Below are 15,541 nucleotides of genomic sequence, written 5' to 3'. Positions count from 1 at the left end.
ATGCAAGACGGCGACAGCACAAGTGGGGAGGCTTTCCTTCCGCTCAACCTGACCAAGCCCCTTCAAGCAAACTACGCTGCAGCAGCAGCAGCAGCAGCTAAGGAAGCGGCTGCAACAATTGTAATATGTGTAGTTCAAGTCATAGGCAAATGCATTTTACACCAGAAACGGGAACCTAACGACAGCGGTCAGGCTACACTACACTACAGACACCACTGCAGCATGAGCACCAGCAGCTACAGCAGCAGCTGCTGCTGCTGAAGATCCCAGGCCCCGAGCAGCAGATGAGTCGGTGGGGGCCCCTTCCTCTCTGAAGCCATGGTTATCCACGCCTTTTCATTGACATTCTAATTACCCAAGATCCCTACATTCTCGGCAGACACAGGGGTGGCGGTCCCGTAGCCGCTTTCCTGTCTAGCAGCAACTGCATGCGCTCCAGGAGCGGCGGCAGTTACTCCAACAGCGACCATAAGGGGGACGAGAAGAATAAGTACCCATATTGAGGACTAAAACTTTCGAAGTCGCAACTTGCTCACTTCTAAGGCAGCAGCACCAGCGGGCCATCCTCCCACCGTGAGCGATTGGATCGGCGCTTGTCGTCGTCTGCTGCCGCTGCTGGCGTTGTTGTTATCGCTGCTCCCGCTCCATGGTATAATCTTGTTTGGTTGGACACCTAGGCAACAGCAACACCTCAGAAAGCCATGAGGCGAAGAGCCTCCGGCGCGGTCTGCCTCCAGCCGTGACGCCGGCAGCACTAGTTGCTGACGCAGCAGCTGCAGCAGCAGCAGCATCAGCAGCAGCCATGGAGCTGCCTCCGGTGCCAGCTGACTTTGATGCTCTTGCAGATGACTTCATTTCTGCCCTCGGTACGTGGCTCGGGAACTCTTGAAACACATGGGCGCTACGCATCCCGCGGAATCTTCTTCGCGATTCTTCTGCAGAAACGTCCGTCAGAGCAGTAAATATTCTCTGTGCGTGCTTTGCAGGCCCAAACGAGGAGCGGTCGAGGGTTCGGGCGGAGGCATTTGAGCACCTCCGCGATGCCATCATCGAAGCCTTCACGGACTTCAGAGTCCTGTTGCGGCAGCAGCAGGAGTTGCGGCAGCAGCAACAGCATCAAGAGCTTCAGAAGCAAAAGCAAATACAGCTCTTGCTCTCGTCGGACCAGCGGTCGCAACTGACTCAGCAGGAAGACCAGAGCAATCAACAGCTGCAGCCACCAGCGCTGCAGCAGCAGGACCCACCACAACCGGAAGGCGCTGCAGCAGGAAATATATCTCAAGAGCCCTTGCAGGAGCGGCTCTCCCCGGCGGGAGATGCAGTGCTGCTGCCTCCCCAGGCCTTGCGGCCGCATCATGATAAACAGCAGCAGCAGCAGAATGAACAGCAGCAGTCGGAAGGACGTGCTTGCAGGGGATCTTCGAGCTGCTGCAGGGCTCGCGCTGACTCGCCGTCCTCTTTTTTCTCGGTGTCTTCGTCACCTTCGCCCACCACTGCAGCAGCAGCGCTGACAGGAGCAGCTACAGCAGAAGCAGCAGCTGCCCCAGAGTGGGGTGCAGGTGCATTGTCTGGCGTTGTGCCTGATAACTCTTCTTTGCTCCCTTCGTCATTTCAGGCCTCGACGGAAGATCCCAGCAGCAGCAGCTGCGACTGCAGCAGCAGCAGCAGCGGTAGCCTTAGCGCCAGCAACGTGCCCAGTAGTAGCAGTAGCGGCAACGTGTCAAGAGGGAGCAACAGCAACAGCAGCAGCGCCACCAGTAACAGCAACAGCAGCGTGCGGTGTTTGTCTGACATATGTGTGGCTGTTTTGCGTTACGGATCCTTTCCTCTGCTGACTTATTTGCCAGACGGGGATTTGGATGTTGGCGTGATAACATTTTCTCCCGAGACGGGAGTGGTGGAGGGGGAAGAAGAGAGTGAGGCGTTCTTGGTGTATCTCCACCTGAGATTTAGACGGGGAGACCTGAAAGTTGAATCCCAGGGTTCGGTCAAAGACTCTTCTGGAGTCACCGGAACTCTCGATGCTCCCAAGGGCCCGGGGGGCCCCGGGGGGCGGGGAAGCCGGGGCCCCCGCATACGGAACGTGCATTTGGTCAAGGCTGACGTGAAGATTTTGAAGCTTGAAGTGGACAGCCTGGCTGTGGATTTGTCAGTGAACAAAGTAAGGATTGCCCTAGTCTGAAAGAGCACGAAAAGATGCCCCAGAGTGCTGCAAGGGGTGGCTTAGTGACACGCCTCCTGAAGAAAGGAGAAACTGAAGGAGCCAATCTGCCCGCAAGGGAAAGGGGTTATACATGCCTGGCTTTTATCTGTTGTATTTGTTGATGTATGTGCTTCTTCGATTTTAATTTGCCTTCAGGTTGGTGGCTGCTGCTCCTTAGCCCTTCTGGAGCTACTGGACCGCCGTATTGGTCGGTACCACCTTTTCAAGCGGTCTGTAATCCTTGTCAAGGTGAGGTGTTCCTTCTTTGTTGCTGTAAAGGCTTCCATTGACCGACTTGAATTTGTTTTTCTCTGCTTGACGGTGGCCCTGTGTCAGGGCTCGCTTCGCTTTAGCGGGTCTTGCGGATACACAACAGCCCACTTAACGGGTCATGCAATTCTGGTTTTGAGAGCGGGGCAGTGCTGAGGCTGCGCTTAATGGTTTCACGTCTGGACAGCAGTTCTTGTTGCAACTTGAGCTGTTTCGAAACAGGTGTTGCGGCTGTTGTTACTTCCATGGTGGCTTTGCATGCTGTCTTTTCTCCATGGCCGGAACTCTGTTTGTCAGCGCGGCTCCTGGAAAATTTGATTTTCTTCTGTCGAGTATTTGTTTGTTTGTAGGCGTGGATGGCGTATGAGAGTCATCTACTTGGCAGCCGGTCGGGTCTCCTGGCATCATACTGCTTGGAGGTGCTGGTGCTGCACTTGTTCTCGTGCCTTCCTCCCGCAAGGCTTCAAAGTCCTCTCCAGGTTCTCCAGGCGTTCCTCTCCTACTTCTCTAGTTTTGACTGGGCTGCCTTCGCTGCCACTGCGGCAGGACCCCTCCCCTTGTGGCTGCTGCGCCTCGCTACGCAGCAACAGCAGCAGCAGGCGATGCTGCTGCAGCAGCTGCAGCAGGAAGGATGTGAACCTCAGCAGCAGCAGCTGCACTTGCAGCAGATGCCGTTTCTGAATGAGTTGTTGGAAATGTCAGAACACAGCAGCGGCAACCACAGAGATGGAGACCCGAGACTGGAGCGCCTGGCCTTTGTCGCCCAACACATACAGCCTGAAAGAGGGGTCCCGCGGGACGCAGTCACAAGCCACGTTTGCAAGTGCATAGCAAATTTTGCATTTGTAGAAGAGTGCAGGAGGCGGTGAGTCGGGCAACTTGTATTATTTGCAGCTGCGGGTCTTCCTGTTTTGTGTTTGTCTTTGCTTGCTCTTTTTTTTTGCAGGCCTACAGACTTCAAATCAGAAAATGCAAACCATTCGCTCATTTTTCTTGTTGCTGCCACTGTGTTTTGTTGCAGTTTTCGCATGTGCTACGGAGGCATGGGGGGCACTTCACGTTTTCCAGGGGCCTACCGAAGCGGCCAGTCTTTTGACTGGCCCGATCCGAGCTCCCCCACTGCTCCCGTGAGCAGCAGCAGCAGCAGCAGCGGTAGTGGCAGTGGGCGCGTAAGCGGACCAGCGACTCCGATGAATCGTTGGTCTCAGTCAGGTGCTCGGGGGTTCACGGGTGGTTTCTCTGTTCCTCCTTTTCACCCGCGGGCACCGCCCCGTGCTGGGGCCGCTGGTGGCTTCACATTGCGTTGCATCAATGTGGTGGACCCTTTGTTAAACACAAACAACTTGGGCAGGAGTGTCAGCGAGCCCGCCTTTATCAGACTAGTAGATGCTCTGAAGAGGGGTCATGCCACCCTCACCGCAGTGCTACAGCGAGGAGACGGGGAGGCTTTCAAGTCCCTGGTTTTCAAGAATAGCTACAGCTACCTTCAGCGCCTGCGACACCGGCAGGCTCTACAGCCACAGATTAAGCCGCTAATCCTGCTGAGATTGAGCAAGGGGCCATCACAGTACCCCAGGGGAGCTCTTGAAGACGATGAGGTCCCCTGTCCCACGAGAGACCCTTATGCAGAATTTTTAAGGTGCCTACGCTCGAAAACAGGGGCGTCGCTAGGTGCATCGGATGGTCAGGCCCCCTCAGAATCCCGTGTAAGCTCCGGGAGCTTGCCGCCGGGGCCTTCTGAGGATTCTCAGAAGCCTCAACTGTCGTCTAAGGGGCTTTCAGGGGCCGCAACCACTGCATCAGTGCATGGTGGAGTGGCTGAGGCAGGTGAAAGCGGACAGCGTGCAGAAAGGTCTGACGAGAAAGTTCGTGGGTCTCCTGAAGTGGAAGGGGCGTCAGCTCCTCCGTTGATGGCAAATCACTCGTCTGCTCGGCAGCAATATGGGGAGCAACGGGAGCAGCACCAGCAGCAGGAGCTGGCTCATCCCGCGCATAAACTGAATCTGAGGCTTGCTGAAGAAGAATTGAGGGGCTTGTTGGCTCTGTGTCAGCTTCTGTGCAAAGTCCCGGGAGATGGCAGTCACTGTGGGCCTCCCCGGGCAACCTCCAGGAGGGGTGGCCCCCATTATGCATGTGCATCTCTGAACGCCTTTGGATCTCGTCTCTGTAATTGTAGCCATCAGCCTGTTGCTTCTTCAGTAGCAGCAGCTGCGGAAGACTGTGCTGTGCCCCTGTCGAGCAGCAGTGACGCGTCAGTAGGAGTTGCGGAAGAAGGCTGGGTAGGGCCTAGGCCAGTGCCGCCAATGCCCGGTGTGTCTGAAGTAGCTGTACTGCCAATCGAGGCAGCAGCAGCAGCAGAAGCGGCAATCACCATTCAGATACTTCTCCCGTACTGCACACGGGGGTGCAGGAGGAACAGTAGCGCTGGCAGCTACGCCAATGATGTACGAGCTGCTGCCGGACCCCCTTCCATCGGGTCACCAAGGAGTGCCTGCAGCCTGGGACGCACCCCGTGGGAAGCTCGGGGAGGGGGGCATAGGACAGGAGCTGAGGGAGCCCCGCGAGGCTCCCGCGGGTCCTACAACGACCGCATGAGGAAGACGCATCCATTCTCTTTGACTCGCCATAGAGCTACGGGGGGTCGAAACAGCATACAGCAGCAGCACCAACAGCACCACTTACTACTGCAGCATCTGCAGCAGCACCATCATATGCAGGCACTTCCTCCAAGCAGAGACCCTTTCTGGCAAACTGCACGGCCGTTCTCCACCCAGGCGGCGTTGTTTGGGGGGCCTTTGGAGGGAATTTCCTCAGCTGCAGCAGGCGGCCCTCTCGGGGCCAGCGCCGTCTCTCACTGGCGTGGAGATGACATTAACTCTCCTTCGCTTGCTGCTGCAGCGGCTGCTGACTTGTCTCCCGTAGGAGGCATCAGCAGGAGACGCCTACACAGAGGAGCGGCCCGCCAAGGAGGGCCCGTAGGTTCGGTGGGTGCCATAAGCTACCAGCACGGGCGCCATCTACCCCCCTTTTCCACTGTCGTCGCAGCAAGGGTGCAGCAGCAGCAGCAAGGTCGGGGATACGTGTCGAATTCAGGTTTCGGGGGACCGCGTCCCAACATCCCTAAAGAAGCCCAAGGGACTCCAAGGAGGCCCGGGGGCTGGAGTACTTCGGCGCCTATGGGCGACGTTAGTGAGCCTCAGCGCGCTCTGAACGCTCCCAGGCATGCATCAGCATCTGCTGAGGAACGGAGAAGTAGCAGCAATAGCAGCAACAGCAGCAGCAGCAGCACAACCGACTCAGCAGTTCTTGGGGAACGGTCAGCAGCCGCTGCCGCTGTAGGCTTCGAGCAGCGCCAGCTGCTGCAGCAGCAAGATATCCCTGCATGTGGCGGCTCCTATGTTGCGGCTCTGACAGGCCATCAGGGCCGATCAGCTTCTCCTCCACCTTGTGGGCGGCCACAAGACCAACAGCACCACCGAGGAGGCGGGGACCCTGCGCGAGAAGATGCACAGGCCCCTGTAGCCAGTGACGCTCCCGAAAGTATGGGGGAAGTGCCTCTTAACGAGAGGCATCGAAGAGTTTCTGGTGACTGGAACTTTGCAGCATCCGCCGGAAGCAGCATTATCAACAACACTAGAAGCGCGCAGCCCAGAGGCATGAGAATTCCACGGAAGCTCCCCCAGCCGACGGCTGACGCTCAGAGCCCTCACTGGGGTGCAGAAGGGGCCCCACCCACTCCCAGCACCTGGACTCACCACCAGCAGCAGCACCAACCGGGAGGGATATTTTCTCGTGGAGGGATATCACTGCCTCTAAGGGGCCCAAGGGGAATGGGCCCCAATGCGGTGTTGCAGGGTTTAGGGCTGCATGTGACGACGCCTTCTGCTGCCTCCGGCAGAAATGCTCGCTACCGCGATGGAATGTCCAAGCAAACGGGAGGGGCTTTAGGGATGCCTTCATGGGGCATTCCAGAACCCCCTCAGCAGCCACCGCCACCTCCTCCTCCTCCAGTTACTCCCAGTGGGGCCTTGGTAGTCTCAGAAAGCCAGGCGGAAGGACCTCAGAGGGCCCCCGGTAGGCGTAATTGGGCCGCCGTAGTGGGGGCCCCTGCAGCTGGAACGCCTACGTCTGTGGGTGCCCCTCGAACGCGAGGTACCCCCATTCCAGCAGCAATGGTATCGGCAGCAGTGGCAGCATCGCCTTCGGCTGCTGGCACTGTAGTCCCCCGCCCAGCGTCGGCTGCAGCGAGGCCGTCTTCGCCGTTTTCTAGAGGAGCATATTCTCAGAAGGCGCCCTCTGAGGGTCAGGTCCGCGTAGGCGCTCCCTTGGAGGAGCCTTTGAGAGCCTCTTCAGCAGCAGCAGCAGCGACACCACCAGTAGCACAAGGAGAAAGCTGCGGTCACATTGATGACATTCGTGGGCTTCCTAAGCAGCCTGCAGAGCATAGAAAGTTGACGCCTCAGTGGGGGGGTCTCTTGGCCTCTGATCTGCCGGCCGAGGACCCTCAGGGGAAAGCGGCAGCTCCTAAATGGGCTGTTGGGGGCGCTCCGGGGAGCCCCCGTGTTATTCCTTGGGGATCTGACGCTGGCGGACAGGAACCAGATGAGGCTTTCAAGGTGTCGGAGCAGCAGCAGCAGCAGCAGTGGGATGGGTTTTCTACACCGTCTTCTAGAGGTCACTCATGGGCTGGAGATTCAACGGGACTGTGGCGGCCGGGACCTCCGCCATCAACGGACCCACCGTCTGGGGGCTCATCAAATGACGCGCGTTCTAGGCCACCTTGGGGGATTACTGCAGCCCCTCTTTCAGACAGGGGCCCCTCTGTTAAACAGAGGGAGGCCCCATCCCTAACGAGCGACCTGCTCTCCCTCAAGTTGGAAGATGTGGCACTGCTCAGCACGGCAGACAAGGCGAAGGCTCTGCTTGTTGCCAAGCAACAGGTGGCGGCTCTTCAAGATGCAGCCGAATGGCGGGTAAGCATTGTAAATTCTTATTAATTTTGCAGCTGGATTGGCCCGTTGCTGCTGGTGTTGCTGTAGTGGGAAGAGGGAGTCTGATAGGCGTCGGGGGTGCACTGCGCTGAGGGTGCATTGTGGCTGGTTCATGTGAGCGTGCATTTGAGAACAGACAGCCACAAGCAAGCGCGAGCGCAAGAAGTCATCTGCGTCGGGGAGACATGCGAAGACCCAGCTAGCGCATTTGCTAGCAGTGCAGCAGGTGATTATACTGCCTCCTTTTCTGTTTTCCACTTTTAACCACTGTTGCCAGTTTGCTGCCATGAATATTGCTGAGGTTGCGCCGTTTGCAGTGTTGGGCTGTGCTTTCTGCAGCTACTGCTGCAACAGGAGCGACCTCAGCAGGAGGCTTCACAAGGGAGTGGGGAGGCTGCTGCAGCAGAAAGGCCACAGCAAAGTTCCCAGCCTGACAATTTCAAGGGCAGCAGAGAAGAGAAAGAAAATTCGAGCGGCGAAGGGGTGACGAACAGTGGCCACGGAAGTGATCTTGGTGCTCCCGCAGCAAAAGCAGCCGCAAGGCCGTCGGATTCTCCACCGTAAATAGCGGTTTGTATGAATATTAGTGACAAGTAAGGCTGCAAGCCATGCTACACAGCTTGTTGGTGCTACCACTTGCTGTTGCTGTTAGAGCAAGAACAGCACGAGCTTAGTGGGCGGCGGAGCTTTTGCAACAGATGTAGCAGCGGCGTACGGATGCAAGCGAAGGCTTGCGTTTACTTGTCACCAATTTAGTCACTCAAGCTGAAGCCGTTGCTGCAACGGCTGCACAGATGACGGCTGCAGCAAGAAGTGTTGCTGCTTCATTTTCGGGAAGCTCGGAGAGTTTTTGAGGACGAATTTTTTTCGAGGGAGACGCTGCCCCATGATATTGCTGCTAGCTGAGACCTCTTCCTTTCCGTCTAATTTTTGATGCAAGTGAAGGACTGCTGAGAACCCATTCAAGAAGCTTGCGTTGTGTGACACCAGGCTGAACCCTTTAGATTCACGGAGTTGTAGGCAGAAGGGTACTGCTAATTGCTTACCACGAAGCAGAAACACTAAATCCAGACTATCTGATATGCAAAGGTCTGCGAACGCTCTAGGCAGATCCGGGTCGACTGCTTTAGTTCCAAGTGATCTAAAAGTCCGAGAAGTAAGAAGCCCTCCAGAGCAAAATATTGCTCGCAGTGGATCTTGAGGTGGGACGAGGAACAGATTGCCAAATAAGCAAAAGAAACAGTGGCATCGAGCCTCGGGTTCTGTTACATAGTGGCGATTTGCGGGACGCGCAGACTTCTGAAGAGCCGTACTGCAGACTTTGAACGCAGGCGCTATATCTATGCAAAATCTTTAGTCAGCAGACTCCGCTATAAATGAATGGGGACCCTTGCAATATATCTCTCTACAATATGAGAATAGTGCACCTTGCCTAATAAGTTTCATTTGCTCAGGCTTTCGCAGTAATCACCGAATATTCGATTTCTAGTGAGTGCCCCTATACGTCTATGCAGAGTTTACCGATCTACTGAATTGGTTGTTTCTTGATAGTCACACCTCTATGTGCACAGGCTGCGCAATTTAAAGGCTTGTGGTTTTATAATTGCGACCTTGAAGTCCAAGCTGTTGGAATTCTGATCACGTCCACTTGCCCACTGGATTTATTAGGAGCAGTGTTGCACCTTTGGACCAGCGCCTCTGGGCGAAACCGCCAGCGCTTGCTTGGTCAGGTTGCAACTGGGAGTTATGTAGCTGTATCCCACTTTGGAGCAGCTTACAAGGCACGCAACTCGTGCGAAAGATCTGACCAGACAAAGCAACGGCTGTACGAAATGATGGAACCAGTGCAGACTTCAGATTCACCAAACCGACACTACCAACACATGCTAGACAAAACGCGCGGAGCATGGCCGTAGTTGGTCCCAACAAACTGTTGACACCACGTGGCGAAGGTCTGCACGTCCAACGTAGTCCTAGAATGCCAAAGCAACATATAGGCCAATTCCTATGGCTACAGCAAGAACTATAGTAGAAAGAGATCCCATGCGAGCCTTTTCGGAAACTCGGGTAACAGATAGGGAGCAGTGAATGAGAGTCAGAGTCCCGATCCAGCCAAGGGTGAAGGCGAGGAGAAGCTGAATGATCATGAGCCACACGAAGTTGTTTATAAACGGAACATTCTCCATCTTCATGGCCATGAGGAAGGGGACGTAAAAGATTAGGCGCAAGAACGACGCAATGATGGTGCCATTGCGCGGAAGAAACAGAAAACCAAATGCGGAATGTAAGTTCGGGAGTGTTAGACAGGATCGGCCCAAGAAATCGCCTACAAATTCCATGCCGAAAAGCAACACCATCTTCGATGGGCTTTTTCCTTCGAAGTTGAATGAAACGGGGCCAACTTTGGGAAACAGAGAAAATGTTATGAAAAACACTAAAAATAGACTGAGCAGTTCCCACCATGAACCCTTTATCATCGTCAGCCAAGGTCTTGGCGGTAACAGCGACTCGTCCTGACTGCCGGCAGGTCCACTGCTCTGTCTGACCTTCGATTCCTCCAGATCAACAACACTTGTGGGAGTGTCATCTGGTACAGTTTTTGCATCTGATTTACCTTCTAGCGCGTTATTCACAGACTGTACGCATACCTTCGCGTTCAGGAAAAAGTGCATGTACATCATTGAAAGAACGCACAGTAGCACCGATATGCCGCAACATATGCTGCAAAACCACTTCACGTCAATCTCCTTGTCCATGTCGAACACTCCATTCATAAGGATGGCTGTAACGACGAAGGCCACTAAACCTGCAACTGCCTGTCCTATAGAAGTTGTGCCGACATAATTCCGAGGCAGAATTGCCGCTCTAGCAAACCCAGAAGACTGTAAAGCCCCGTTGCATGCGCCCAAGAGGCCTAGAATTATGTGAGCAAAGGCAATACGGCAGTTTAGTGCTCCATAGAAGAACACTGGAGGTAAAGCGGCCATACACGCCAATGATAAGAAGAGCCCCCCTTGAATAAGCCACTTGTGGAGAGCTCCTATCTTGAGAATTACTAGAAGGCTGATCACGCATATTAGCTGGTACAACCCAAGCATAGAGTTGCCCAGCTGTTTTCCTTCAAGGAAGTGATTCGAGAGAACAGGTAGCATTACTGCGACGAACTGAAACGGGATTAAGGTCATCGTACCCGTTAAGGCGCAACCAGCTAAGGCCATATAATGTTCTCGGCGAGTCATCTTCTCATCCTGCGGAGATGAGGGGACCTTTGGGCAGTTCCCAGCAACACCACTTTCCCCGGTCATTATGCAAACAGTATGGATTAAAACTCCTAAAACCACTTTAGTGAAACATCCGTAAGCAAAAAAAAAGACGAAATGAAGGCGAAGACGACCCAGCAGATATGTAGGTGGAGACGCTTGCATTCGACCCCACGCAAACCCCAGGTGAGCGGTGTCTAGACAGTCTTGGTGCCCCATCTTGGGGCTTTTCCCATCTTGCACGGTTTTTCCTTTTTATAGAGCTATAAAAAGCCCACAGATGTATTAGTCTCATGGAAGTACAGAAGCACTTGCCGACTGCAGCATTACATTTGAAAGCAACTGCGCCTTTATTATCCTCAAATATCCTTGTCCCACCTGCATACGGCCCCTCCGGTTGCGTGTGTTTACGAGTCGAAACGAAATGAGCTGCGTCTTCACACCGGCATTTTGCTGAAAAACTAGTGCATTGCCGTTTAGTATTATGTCTTTTCAGTAAGTGAACGTTTGACGCCGTGGTCAGACTGCTCATGTGAGGTTGAGAGTTGGGGGTGGATTGTTTCTCCACCTGAGACGCTGCACAACATTCCAGTGGAAAACAAATTGAATGCTTGGCATTTCATTGGCATTTTGCGTATAATTCGAAGCTTCCTCTTAGAGTTTTCGCCAAGACATCCCTGTAAATTCGGCGACACCCCGCGGGGTGTCATAGGAAAACCGCATTGAAACACTTTCGAATATGTTCTGAGGTGTGTCAAGGCTCCATGCGTTTATTTTTCTCCTATAACTGGATTCAGGAGTTGAGTTTCTTCTGTGCTCCCAGCCACTCCGACACTATTCAGTCAGAATATGCTACGTGTAGATTTTCCAGCTCCTTTTCCAGTCTAATTTTTTTCTGCATTCAGTCAACCGTTTAATTGGCTACTTACTGGGGAAATATTTAACTTCTTCTCTCTTTGTCAGCTCTTGCGTCGCTGTTTCCCATCACTCTATATTTGAAGCTGGGGAATTGCCCGAGTGTGGTAGCCAACCTGGCAGCTTGAAACAAGCTCGTATGAACGTGTGTATTGTTTTGCCTTTCGAAGGCGATGCCAAAAAGTTGGAATTTGTTGATATTTCCCTCTAACTAATTACCTGTGATACAACATGGCTTCTTTCATACGGCAGGCTTCGCAAGCTAGTGACTGCGCTTGAACACTCCTGCTCGACAAGCCTACCGATGAGTTTCGGATAAGGGAAACCCAAAAAATAATATTGCGGGCTTCGCAGCTCAGAACCTATCGCAGCTTCAGCACACGAATCTCTAGTCTGGGAAATACTACCTGTAGAAAGCGCGATTCGAGCTGCTAGCATGCGTTGGGAGTCGATCAGTGCCTGCTGCTGAGCGATACCGTTTCACTGTCACTGTCTTAGACTGCACGACGTACGGAAACAGCGTGTGCCTTTTTTTACCGCTTGCCGAGAAAGATGTGACTTAGCGCACGCCCACAAAGCTGTCCAAAGAGCTTGATTATCGGAAAACTTAGAAGGGCCGGATGACCAATTACATCAAGATCAGGAGCCGTAATGCAGTTATGGTTTATCGTAACCTTGGAGGAAGTAAGCACTGTTGAAGAGTGTCAGATCCCTAGCGCGCGGGATCTTTACCTTGGCTTGCTGGGCTGAATATGTAAGTAACACTTGTTCCAGAATGGTGCTGCCTGGTTCTGTTTGCTCATCAGTCTGAGGGTGGCAAGCCGAAGGCATGACGCGTTTAATATCAAATTGGCTGCATAGTTATTGCCACGAACCAAACTGAGAACGAGAGTCACGGCCGGAAGTGGCGACCACAGCGAGGCCATGGTAGCGGATGAAGCCGTCTGCATGCAGTTCGACGGTGTGAGCTGTTGACGCCGTTTACTTCGTTGAGATGATGTGCGACATTTTGCTCAGAGTGTCAGCAATGAATAAAGTACAGTCGTACCCCGAACCTTTGAGAGGTAGATCAGTAAGAAATCAAGCCTGATCTGATTACAGCCGCAGAAAGAAATGAGTAACAGTTGAAGAAGGTCGGCAGGTTTGTGTGTAAGAGAATTGATGGCACGGCGACAGAGACAAAATTTTACGTATGCCGTAGTCTAGTTGCGCATCCCAGGGCAGTGAAATTGTTGTTAGAGAGCGAGGATGCCATTTTTCTGCCACTGATGACGCGCTGTCGAGTGATCACCTTATGACAGGTATAAAGAACGGCTGTAAGGATCTCCGGGAACTGTGGCACAAAAAACGTCCAAGTGGCGTCGATTTAAAGTTGCATATAAAGCGTTACAAAAGCGGAAGTGAGGTAGCGGTTGCGAGGCTCGTATAAAATGGGTTCGTCATGATGCCCGGCAGCTGCGAGCCTTGGGCCGGGCACCTCGTGAAAGCTGGAACCGAAGTATTAAGCGAAAGGGAATTCTCGATGTCCATCGTGTGAAGTGGTCTTTGTATTATGAAGGAGTGGACGTTCGGCAAGGGCTAAGCGTCGCCTTGAGGGGGCTCATTCTCTGCAATATTCTGTGCATGTCATGGTCTTGCGTTGTGCCATGCGTGAGTGCTGTGGATATCGGAAGGCATGGACTGGGTGACGAGAAGCTCTCGTGTGTACGTCCGCTAGATCATGATAGATGGTGGAGCGCGTTGGCACGTCGTAATGCATTCAAGGTCATTCTGGCCTGAGTGCCAACTCTACGTTCGTTTGAGGAGAAGTGCTTGCATCCACAAGACGTTCACTGAGTGCGGATGGAGGATGAAAATCGGCGGACGGGAAAAGTCATCTACCACAGGATTGCGTGCACTTGGTGAGTATATGATGGTGAGATGTTGGAAAGGAGCAAGGAAGTCTATTCAACGAGCAGTATGATGACGATTTGGCTTCGAAATATATAGCTGCATCACGTGATTAAATGGTTGGTTGTCAACGTGTGCTGTAACCTTTGCGGTAAGTAGTAAGTATGTCCGTTTGTCAAGGCGGTGACCAATACAAAAAGTTCCTGGTCAAATATCGAATACTTCTGCTGAGCGGATGTCATGACCTGTCTGAGGAAGTCCAGTTGTTGGTGTTCCTGTTCCACAACCGTTCCTAGCGCATAAAGGAAATTGTCAGTACACTGTTAGGGACCTTCAGGGAAGTATAATCAATCAGTTGCAGGTTTAGTTGGTGCATAGAAGGGGTATGTCTTTGATATCAGACTGAAAAGGGGTCGGGCTACTCCGGCGTAGTCGAAACCCATCAACATACATGAGCAGTTGACAGTACCAAGCAATGGGCATTCTTATGCCATGATGGTCAGCACCTCTGACCAAGCAAGCATAGCTTGAACTTTGCATGCTGCGTGTTGGGAACCATGAGCGGAGATTTTGTACATGAGCAGGCTTCATGCAAGCTTGCACTCACGAAACGTCGGCTACAACTTATGTTGGAGGAGGATGTCACGCATTTGTCGCAAGAAGCCTGCATGGGCAGCAGTGCAGGGCCTGAAGATAACGACGTCGTCCAGATAAACCACGAAACCCTGTACCGAGAAAGGTTGAAGGTGAAGGCTGGTGTGAGATTCAAAGGCAGCTGGAGCTCCTAAAAGGCGAATGCATGACCTTGCACTTGAATAGTCATAGGACTACGTGAAAGGCTGCCTTCCTCCGGTTCTCTTTGGCCACGTGAATTTGATTAAAGTTGTCTCTCGCCATCGGTCCTGGAAAAGCCTCTATTTTTGCTTCCCCAAGAATCTCTGAAATAATCTGGATGGGTGATAGAGGAAAAGCAAGGGCAGCTATAAAAGCTGCCACTGATTTTCCTCGACAATTGAGTACCACACACATTCTTCATTCTTCAGTGCCATCATCATGTTCCTCAACAATGTTGGTCGGGAGAATATGTCTGGCTTGTCCATCCGTGGGCAGAAAGTTTAGCTATTTTTTGCGTGGGAATGGAGTTGATCTGGTGGCATGCGGTATATGGCTGCTTTGCTAGGTTGCATGTCTGACAATATTAGTATCATATGGGGGTACTGTGGTATCAATGCGAGTAGTCTGTCTGGGAATACCCTCCTGTGCGCCTTAAGAGCCTCACGTATTTGCGTGGGCAGCCTCTTGCCCTCTTCGGACTGTAACCACCAGCCAAACTGTGTAGTGTTTGAAGTGACTTTCGCCCAAAGTGAGTCTTCATCATCTGTATCGTTTTGTGAGACTGGTAGCCGAATACGTGACTGCACCATTAGGGTCCGGGTACAATGCTCGCTCAGAGCAAAGCACAAAAATCCCCGAATCACTAACGGCTCCTTCTGCCTTGGGACTACAATAACAAAGTTTCCGCCTCGTTCGAAGCAGAGGAAGTGCTCACTAGCTCCGCTAATGTGAAAGTGAGCTGGGATCGCCCAAGCGTGTTACGTGAGTGCAAAAGACACATCTATGGGGACGCGGTAGACATCAACATATGCTGTACACAAACATAAAACACATCTCCAACCGAGGTACGAACCTGTTCCAGAGCAGCGGAGCACTACCACGGCTGAGAAGGCGCCTTCATCATTAGGACTGCAGTTGTGGCGACGGATGAAATCGTGGATGATTTCCTTCCCTCTTCAATCTCTGCATAGTGCCTCGCCAGCAAACAAAAATGCTGTTTCACTGCGCTCTTTTGCCTGCCAAGGTCCCCTGCCTACGGAAAAAGGCATGCCAACCCAATTGTTATCCAGGATGTTCCAGGCAATATTACCGGACAGCTGGAGGATAGGCCTGCACCTTGACAAGTGGGTCATGAGAACATCAGAGAGCTTATCGAGGGAGAAGCGCATGGCAGAAAC

The 15,541-nt window shown here is 53.0% G+C and overlaps 2 protein-coding genes across 2 annotated transcripts; one reads left to right on the top strand and one right to left on the bottom strand.

Annotated features, from left to right (window-relative positions):
* Positions 1 to 8,028, top strand: ENH_00075500 (Nucleotidyltransferase family protein, related; the record flags this gene model as incomplete). Its single annotated transcript, XM_013577640.1, has 9 exons — positions 1 to 187; positions 361 to 450; positions 678 to 866; positions 987 to 2,161; positions 2,360 to 2,452; positions 2,824 to 3,338; positions 3,495 to 7,446; positions 7,601 to 7,690; positions 7,804 to 8,028. The coding sequence occupies 9 exons, from the start codon at positions 1 to 3 to the stop codon at positions 8,026 to 8,028; spliced, it is 6,516 nt and encodes a 2,171-aa protein (XP_013433094.1).
* Positions 8,029 to 9,437: 1,409 nt separating this feature from the next.
* Positions 9,438 to 10,769, bottom strand: ENH_00075490 (adenosine transporter, putative; the record flags this gene model as incomplete). The annotated part of the gene is made up of 1 exon (XM_013577639.1): positions 9,438 to 10,769. The coding sequence occupies one exon, from the start codon at positions 10,767 to 10,769 to the stop codon at positions 9,438 to 9,440; it is 1,332 nt and encodes a 443-aa protein (XP_013433093.1).
* Positions 10,770 to 15,541: the final 4,772 nt, after the last annotated feature.

This window comes from Eimeria necatrix, genomic scaffold, assembly GCF_000499385.1.
Source record: "Eimeria necatrix Houghton genomic scaffold, Enh_scaff77, whole genome shotgun sequence".
NCBI classification, from domain to species: Eukaryota; Apicomplexa; class Conoidasida; order Eucoccidiorida; family Eimeriidae; genus Eimeria; species Eimeria necatrix.
This window is presented reverse-complemented; position numbering and strand designations above follow the sequence as displayed.